Genomic DNA, 9,630 nt, shown 5'->3' with positions numbered 1-9,630 from the left:
GAGGTAATGAGGAAGAAGATGACAGCAACGAATGGAGGCAAAACTGAACTCGACACAGTTATGGATGAAGGCAAAGATGCGATACATACATGCAAAAATGAGTAGTATCAAAGAAAGAAATATATGGGACAACGAACATGATACCTGGACGCTCCCAGCATGGACAGGGAGAAACATGTTTGCATTGTAAGTAGCACTGACATTTACACTTGTTTAAAGATGGTTGACAGCTTGGAGAACGAGATATGGAGAACCAACAAATTTCAGTTTTTAATGAGGAGATACATTAGCGCTGGCAAGAGATACAGATTCGCAACACCTAGTAGAACTGTCTCCCAAACACAAAAAGTAAAACAAGAAAACAGTACCAGTATTTATTGGATCACATTAGCGATCTTAAAACATCTTCGGAGAATATTAGGCGACGCTTAACGGTCCAACAGAGAAGATCACAAAGATCTATAAGCCAGCAAGAATGCTAAAGCTCTGCAGAAAGGTGGGAAATCATACATCATCGCTCTGAACCCAAATCATTCAGAAAAAGATCAGCCAAAGGCCACTCTTGCTTGCATCAATACACCAGACCGCCATGATTCAGTTCCGAAAAGCTTAGGTTTCCTCCCACACGTACAAGGTATCTAACTGAACATACTAAGCTACCCAGCGAGGGGTAGCGCGCGCATTGTAACGACTTCACCGAGCTTCAGCCACCCCCGGCCAAAGGACATATACCAAAAGACCCTCGGACTCCGACCCCTGCCTGGGCGAGCACGTCCGTATCTCGGACGTACACGTGAGACGTTATTCACTGCGGTTTGAATAGGCCTTGGACCCACATTGTGTTGTTTCCATAAGCGGGACCAATATAGGGAAAGCATTGCTGAAAGCGCCTGTCGTTGAAAACCCACAGCGTGGAAGTAAGCTAGGCTCTATTAACCACTCTTCGTCCAATTTCATTGATGCCTTATGCATCAATAAGGAAATAACGTGTGTCTTAAATTAGACTTCCTTCTCGTGCCCATTCATTTTTTCCGCAAAAACACGCTTCCAGCAGCCACAATAGCCCTCGCTACAATGAAATGCGAAGTATGCAACAGGTCGGCACGTTTGCGGCACACGCCAACGCGCTCCCTGCACCGAATGAGACCAAAACTGTAACCAGTAGTACGCTCCCGCAATTCACAAACGACGGTACTGCAGCCTAGCTACGGATGGTTCCGAACATTCCGCCACCCCCCGCCACCGCGGCCGCCGCTCTGCCCACCTTGAGAGGTTGAGTACTTCTGGACTGAGGTCGTAATCAAAGTTGGAGTATTTAGAGTCGGACATGTAGAGAAGACAGGCCGTGCGCTGGGCCGATGTTCTCCATGCCACTCAAACGGGTACACGATGCCCTGCCGAGCGAGCGCGTCCACAACCGGTTATCAGGCGCCACTCCCCTCCGGGACGCCCCCCCCCCCCTTACGCGATGCCCCCCCCCCAACGCGATGCCCCTCCGGGGCGCCCCCGGACACCATGGGCGTCGCAGAATATCTCCACGATAGATCGTGATATGCTTCAGGGAAGACGATGGCTGCTTTATTGACGTCACCGGACATTACAACACTGCACAGAAGTTCACCAACGGCATCTTGTTGCTTACAGGAGCACTACACCTCTCGGTACTATTGCGTGTGGTTCTGTCCTCGCTTTCAGCTGAACGTGACAAACCTGGGAACTTACGAGTTTACCGCGTCAAATCCCTCTCGTATCAACGGCATTACACCTACGTAAGCCAACAACCTCCGGGACAAACTGAACGCCCAGCCGAATAGCCACTGCACTCTGCAGTCCGTCGCTCTCACATGGACAGAACGGGATGTTCGCCTAATTCATGTGATTGTTATCGCTGGTTATCGCAAAACATTGAAAATGGCTTCAACCAAAGGCACCTGACGTTCACTGGCCACCCGCATGCAATATAACTTCGCAAATTTATCTTGCGGCCCGAACATCCAGTGTCTTGACATGCCAACTTCTCCAACACGCCCTCAACAAGTCACTACCTCAGTGTTACAGATCGGTACAGCATGCGCCCGTAAACAACCCGTCTGAGCGAATACGTAACGACGGAGCTCACTGCAGTGGACGTCGTGTCCGTCGTTCAGATGGAAGACCAAAGCAGTCTGAGAGTGGGTAGACACCGAGCGCGCCGTCGGACTGACCTGCAGCGTGTCCTTGTGGGTGGAGAGGTGCGGGTTGTGCAGCCGGGCCGTAACAGGGCGATCGAGGCGCCGCAGCTGTCCCGCACCGGCTGCACCGGCACAGAGTCAGATGCGGCACAGCCGGGCACAGGGCCGACAACGGCAACAACGCCAGGGCGGAACGATGGCGCAACGGCCAGGGGAACACAGCGGGACAACGGTGCAACGGTACGTGACGATACGACGGTACCCACAATCAGAACGAAGAACACAGGTGTATGAGATCAGACGGTTGACACAGCCGTACAGAGCGCAGGACGGTGGGGAGGACGGTACACACCAGCAGACGGTGGGACCACGGTATGTAGGGCAGACGGTGGCGGTACACAGTCAGGCTGGCGAGACAGCGTCATAGTCCCAGGTGGCGGGACAAATCATACATAGGGTCAGGTAGTTGGAATACGGAACATAGCACCAGGAGGTGGGGCACGGTACAGAGGTCGGATGGGGGGATGGGGGGGGGACAACATTGCAGAGGGTCAGGTGGTGAGACAAGAGTGCGGAGGGTCAGGTGGTTTAACGACAGTGCATGGGGTCAGATGGTGGGACAACGGCGCATAATGCCAGGTGGTGGGAACACAGAACACAGCCTCCTGTGGCGGAACAACAGTACAGAGGGTTATACTATGGATGGTGATGCATCTGGGGGTCGTGTGATAAGACAACAGCACTTGAATTAAGAAATGGAGGGGGGAGGCAACAGTTATCAGGGCCAGACAAGGAGACAACAGTACACATGGTCCTACAGAATGATGGCGGCACACCAGGTGGGGCGGCGCATCACTGATCCATACGACCACACCATATACAAGATCAGGCGACCGCACACTGGTACCAATGGTCAACGTACAGCTTCAGATGGGACCCAACAGTACACAGGGCCAGAGGGAGAGACAAGAGTGTTCTGGGTAACACGACAGGACTGCAGCACACGGTCGCATAACGGAAAAACGGCTCGAAAACGGAAAACGACAATCCCGACCGACGACATGACAACCGCGGTGCGTGGGTGCCGTTGTCGGGGGAACGGTGGACAGGAGGCAGGGCGGCGAGGAAGGCGGATGGTGCGCATGGCTGAACAGAGGACAGGGGTACACATACCAGATGAAGGGACAGGAGAACAAGTGGTCAGGCAGTGGCACAGAGGTAGAATCTGATAAGATAATGGTGCACATGGTCACAGGGCGGCGCAACGGTTGCGCAGGGTCTTAGAATGGCGCAATGGTACACAGGGTCACAGGACAGCAAAATGGTGCACAGGGTCACAGGACGGCGCAGTGGTACACACCGTCACACGGCAGGACAGCGGTACGACGTTTTGGTGGCGGGACAGTGGCACACAGGGTCAAGCAGTGCTGCAATGGTAAACAGGGCTCGACAGCAGGACAACAGCAGGTGAATATGAAGCACATTACATCGCATAAACACCGTAGCCTATCATGCGACATGTGACGACCCAGCCGGCCGCTGCATCAAACGATTCGCTGCCAAACGCCCTGCTGCTATGATTGTCACCTACTTACCAACAGAGTGAACTTTTTCATCTCGAGTTCACTTTTCAGCGGGTCTTCATGGGGGTGAAAGTCGGTCAGGTTTTCCATCAGCCGTGTCCGTTCGTGCTGCTCGTAAAGCGTCAGTGCCCTGGCAAAACAAAGAAGTCGACACGAACCAATTATGCGTCGGGCGGGTACGGCCGAAGTTGCGAAATAAAGAAAAAAAATGCAAATGGTGTGAATTACACTAGCCCTGGAAGAGGAAAATAAATATTGCCTGAAGAAAGAAATGCACAATGAATCTAAGGGCATACAACTTTGTGAGTCTGTATCAGGTCTTAGTGTTTAACAAGTCACATATCAGCGATTAGAGAATGGTTTATGTGCATGCTGTTAAAATAGCTGTGGCATTATTTTGACATATTTAGTCATTTTGCATTTCAGTGAGCCTGATTCCAGGATGTCTTGTGTACAATCCAGTATCAACTGACTCAGGGATGGGTCAAAACTTCTCCAAGTCAACTAACAACTTTTCGAGATTACAAAGATACACAAGGTACTGCAGAGCTGCCTCAAAACAACATAGTTTGTTACATGTAAAAACAGTTTATTGTTCCTCAAGTGTTGTTTGATTTTGATCAGAATAAGAATGGGCATAACCTTGCCATTCCAAGATGTTGCCTGCTCAGCATGGCAACATTGGTTGCAATAGGTACCTCAAGATACAGCATCCTCACCAAAAACCTATTTTTACTCAACCTTACGACAATCATATCCTAACCTTCGCCATAACTTGTTTTTCACCACCCACTTATCCCTTAATTCATCCCACATAACTATGTGCATAAAAGTGGGAAGAATGTGACCGAGACTGTACCGCGAAAACGTGTCTGAAAGTCAAATATGAACACTGCTTGTTCCCAATTCATGATTAGCTTTGCTCCCGGTCAACCAGCTCCACTGCTGTTACTTGCCTATCCACATCAAACTTGCGAGCCATGAGGAACTTGACAGCAGTTTTCCACGTGATAGGGCCAGCTCCCTTCCTGTTGCGAGCCTTGTTCACAAGTTCCAAGAACTTCTGTGTGGCCTGTGGGCAAAAGCAGTTGGGGTCATGTTCTATAACAAATCCAGGTGAGGGACCCTATGTCTTTCAATAGCTTTCTTGCTACATCATTTCATTTTATTATATTTCATTTCTGTAAGTAGTAACCCATCATCATCATTCTGAAGAATCTAGAACAAAGGAGCATGCAACTAAACTTATTTTTGGCAATGTAGCCATGATCAAACACTCCTATGTATCCAACACACAAACCCTAAAATATAAGAACATTCAAAAGAGTATGGCTGACCACATGTCCCAGAAGAGCAGACTGTGGGAACAGAGCCCCTACCCCATACCTGTATGCATAGTTTGACGCAAAATGGCATTATCTACTTACCACTTCCTCATCATTTGACAAGGGTGATGCCATCTTCATTTCCAATGCCTGTGTTATCTTCATAGAACTGTGGAATGATACAGGCAAGTGAACAGGTGCACAGCAGCAAACCAGGAGATATTGCAGTGCTGGAAGAATGTGCAAACATGTGGCAACTGCCTTTCAGTGAGAAACTGCACATAGCCCTGTGTATTCGGCAAAGAAATCATCGACATAAGTGCACCATGGAAGATAGTGCATCAAAGCAGTTAGTGTAGTTTAAAAACCCCAAAAAGCATTGGTGCTGATTGGGCTGTCCTTTGCTCTGTTATTCAGATATTTGGCAAGCCTTACTATAAATTCATTCATAGACATTGGGTCTCTGCCTTTGCTGTGCAAAGCTTTGGAAGGATCTTACCTTAAATATGGCAAATGCATGTGAGGCTCAATGTAATGTGGAAACCAATACTTTAAACAGTAAAAAAGACATCAACCAAGCTGTTTTGGAGAGTGACAAACCTTGAGTATGAGGAGAGGCTTATGGCATACAAACTACTAAGCATGTGCTACTGGGGAGAAGTAGGGGAAACATGTTCATAGAGTACCAGAAAATCACATGCAAAGATTCAACCCTGAAAAAACTATTCCAGCATGACACAATCAAAGACACCCTCACAGATCACAACACTCAGACACCATAAAGCCCAAGAAACCCACCATAGTCTTTATTGCCACAAATATATGTGTGTGTGTGTGTGGTAAATGAATGGGATATCATGCCAACTTAGGTTCTTGAATCTCCTAGTGAAAATACCTACAAAAAGTGTTAGGAAAAGCCCTAGACACATACAATCTACAGAACCAGGCCCAGATAGCCATAATGCAAGTTCTGACAATCATGTCTGCTGGAAGTACCTGAAAGCTATCAGTACAACCTTCAAGGAGCAGCACTGATCAGGGTCTTTCAGGTCCTTTTGGAACTTTCCTTCCCAAATGTTATTTGCCAATCTGCCAAAAATGGCAGACCAGTAGACCAGATGCTTAGGGCAGGCTTAATCCTCTGCTTGGGGTGGGGGCCAGTGATATCTGATGATCAGGGGAAAGTCACGGTTTTCCTGAGAATCAAACTCATATCTAATGGCTACTTTTATTTCCACTGCTATGTTTATAAATGGTCAAAATAGCTCCAGATCCTCCATCCAATATTTGGCATGATGTGTTTCGGTCACCTTAGAGTAATTAAATAGTAGTTACAGCAGTTAAAAAGGAGTCTTCTTTACCTTAGAGCATATAGGTATGCATCTAGATGACTGGTTGGTTAATTTGTCCCTCCCCTTAAACCTTGAATTACTTAAAGAGCTGGAGACACAACATTCACCAGGCATATACAGCTGTATGTGAGTTTACTTGCATCAAATTTTGAGGTTCCTTGGTCATGACCATGAGTTCAAATAAGGTTAAAGGTACCCAACTTCAGATCAGATGAGCCTTCAAGATTGCTTTGATTTTTAATTTCCATACCGTCAGGGATTAAGCTAGGTAGCACATTTTTCAACCAAGATTTACCAGTGTAATTTAAATCAGTGACCTCTAATTTTCATTAGGGACCTCCAATTTTCATCAAGTCCAAGTAACACATCTGTCCATGTCCCTGTCTCAAGAAATCTGAAAAGACCACCAAAAACACATGTAAAGAAAGGTCCCCACTTAAAAAATAACTTGCTTTTGATCTTAATGTGATTTTGATTTATGACCCAAAGTCAATAGAAATAGTTGAGATCATAAATTTCATGGTGTTATTGTCTGAGACACCATCTCTATATCTAGCTATCTAGCTCTCTCTAACACTATGTTGCATCATATTAAGCAATTCCCCAGGAATTGCCTTCTCTGGCAACCATGATCTGAACCACAGGTCAGGGACCTCTTAAGGTATCTGCGTATAGTTCTGGTACACAAACGGATTCGCTTTTGAATTTTCAACAGCCATTCCAAGCTTAAAAATGCTATGTCACACAGCTCAAAAGTTTTTCTTTAAAAAACTGTGGGAATCAAATTGGCCTCAACCTAGCATGAGCGGAATGATCACATATTTCTTACCCTGTGAATGATAAAAGCTCACACCTCCATGCTGACTGCTTGTCAATCTGCCCTTCAGTTGTACCTCCCCAACATGCTATGAGCTGCCCTAGTATAATGTGAGCTATCCCGAGATTCACGCCCAAAATTCATAGACACTGCTGCAAAAATGATCCTTCCTCAAGTCTGCCACAAACAAAATATTGTTGAAATGTCATATTTTGCAGACTTGTTTGGAACACTTCATCAAATTAATATTTCACCAACCATTTATAAAGGACAGTCATGCTAGCCCAACAACCTAAGGCGTTCCGGTATAGCCGACCGCATGCTGGATCGACAAATCTTTCGAAACTCATCTATTTTCACGGGTAGCTGGCAGGGCTTACACGGTTGACACCTTGTCACTCAGCGGCTTCCCCCTACTTAACGCGTGGTCGGACCAGGGTCTTGTAATCACAATTAAGCCCAGCCTCTCAAATGAACGTTTCGTTTACGTAAATACTCAAATTACTCCACTCACTGCCCATGGTACGAAACGAATATTTACCTTCCGGCCGACACCTTTTCTCAGAGGTTCTCAATGCGCAAACTAACGGCGTATATGGCGCAGGTGTTCATTGAGGTTGAGGCATCCTGTTCATGGAACTGCTGCCGCTGGTACCGCGGCCAATCACAATTGGAGTTGGAGTGGCCGCTTCTCTTTGCGGCTGGTTGGCAGCGAACTTGGTTGACCACAGGAGGTTGCGGGCTTGCTTCGCTGGGCAACGGAGCTGGCTCGTCGAAGACGCATGCAAAACCTGTGACCCTCCATGTTTGACATGACTTCCGGAAACATCCAACATCATTGGTAGGATTTCCTGGCCGATGCGACATATGTCTGACGGGATAGCTTTCTGACGGAAGCCGGGCGTCCGATGTGCTGACCACCACGGACGTGTGTGGGTCATGAAAAACTATCGGTGAGCCAGTGTTTCGTGTAGCATATGCTACACATATGCTCAAACGAAAGCCCATCTCGGACCCACAAGGGTCCGAGATGGGCTTTGAAGATGGTCCGATGGGATTTGATGGTCCGAGATGGGCCACAAGAGTCCACTTGGACACGCTGACTGGTATCATGGGATACAATTCTTTTGACGATCCTTCCTGGCATTATGTCTCCGTCCATTATGTTGCTAACGTAGAAAAAGGGCAATGATCGCAATGTTGCGGGTCTGCTGGATAAGGCAAATGAAAAATCACGTGACAATATTCCGGTCCATGACTGTTTTGTCGGACATGGATGTGATGAAATGTAACTCACAAATTCAGAGTTAGCTCTTAGGTGTTTCCTGGAATTGTAGCTGTCAACATTAAGCCGCGTAATTATCAATAGATGCTATACATTGAGTCAGAAAAGGCACGTGTCAACGAGAGCTACTTTTTGCGCTCGCGCCTGCTATCTTGTCAAAGTTGGGGCTGGAGCGCATTCCCCAGCTGAATACAACATGAAACCACATTATCGTAGATGTGGGGGCTGGCGTATTCCGCCTTGGGTCGAATGCAAAATTTCATCATAGGGGAGCAACGCCGATTTATGGGCAAAATGTCAAATATGTGTCAAAACCTTTGCGTGACTCAACGGATTTTGCTTCTTTTTAAACGAGCATTCCAAAACGAACTCCCCTTGATCAAAGTTACTCTGCTACCTTCAAAGTCTAGACTTTTAGAGATATTGTTTCTTGTTAAACTTTGGCCATCAAGTATAGCCCGGTTGCCCCTTCCCCCCCCCCTCCCTCCAATGGATCCGCCCTTGATTTCGTCTCGCAGGTGTCGGCAGTTGTGAAACGCCCCAACGAAACACGAAAATACCGTCTAAAGTTGAGGTGGAGTCAAACGGACGGCATTGCAGAGACATCAGTTATTACTTTCAGCGACATTTCTGTTCACAAATATCTTTAGAATACTGGCCGTTCTCGTCGCCGTCGGGACCCCGCTTGACGATTTGAGATACGCGCCCAAAATCAGCCCCCAAGAATATCGCATCGCATATATACGCAGGAATCGAAGTGGGGGCGCGAGGGTGGAGTGGCGCTGGCATGTGCTGCATACCTCAACGAATTCAAAGGCTACGCAATGTGTTGTTGGTGGGTACCTTAAGAGCAATGACAATGTCTTGCATTATTGATCGAGATGTATAAATGTTAAGGGCACGAGTACCTGTGCATCCGGTCCGAAACTGGGGCGTGAGCCCCAGTTTTTGCCAGTAACTTTTTGCGGTATTGGCGGTTTCTTCTCTATTCATTTTTTTAAATCACCATTTCATGTTTGGCTTGTTGCAGTCATATCATTACTGCATGGGCTTCAATGGTGTCAGATACCTGTACCTTATTATCTTAATTATACTGT

The 9,630-nt window shown here is 47.3% G+C and overlaps 1 protein-coding gene across 1 annotated transcript in view; it reads right to left on the bottom strand.

The window, feature by feature from the left end:
• LOC119102428 (leucine-rich repeat-containing protein 45-like) overlaps positions 1-7,840 on the bottom strand; it is an 11,131-nt gene extending 3,291 nt beyond the window's left edge. The window contains exons 1-6 of the mRNA XM_037225795.1: positions 7,790-7,840; positions 5,182-5,248; positions 4,711-4,826; positions 3,767-3,884; positions 2,205-2,293; positions 1,328-1,394 (exon numbers count right to left, since the gene is read on the bottom strand). Of these exons, the coding sequence (XP_037081690.1) occupies positions 1,328-1,394; positions 2,205-2,293; positions 3,767-3,884; positions 4,711-4,826; positions 5,182-5,244 (453 nt within the window). The 5' untranslated portion in view covers positions 5,245-5,248; positions 7,790-7,840. The remainder of the gene's footprint in view (positions 1-1,327; positions 1,395-2,204; positions 2,294-3,766; positions 3,885-4,710; positions 4,827-5,181; positions 5,249-7,789) is intronic.
• Positions 7,841-9,630: the final 1,790 nt, after the last annotated feature.

Source organism: Pollicipes pollicipes, unplaced genomic scaffold (genome assembly GCF_011947565.3).
Source record: "Pollicipes pollicipes isolate AB1234 unplaced genomic scaffold, Ppol_2.1 Scaffold_5724;HRSCAF=6776_pilon_pilon_pilon, whole genome shotgun sequence".
NCBI lineage: Eukaryota > Metazoa > Arthropoda > Thecostraca > Pollicipedomorpha > Pollicipedidae > Pollicipes > Pollicipes pollicipes.
Note: the sequence above shows the minus strand (reverse complement) of the source record. Positions and strands in the feature narration are given on the sequence as shown.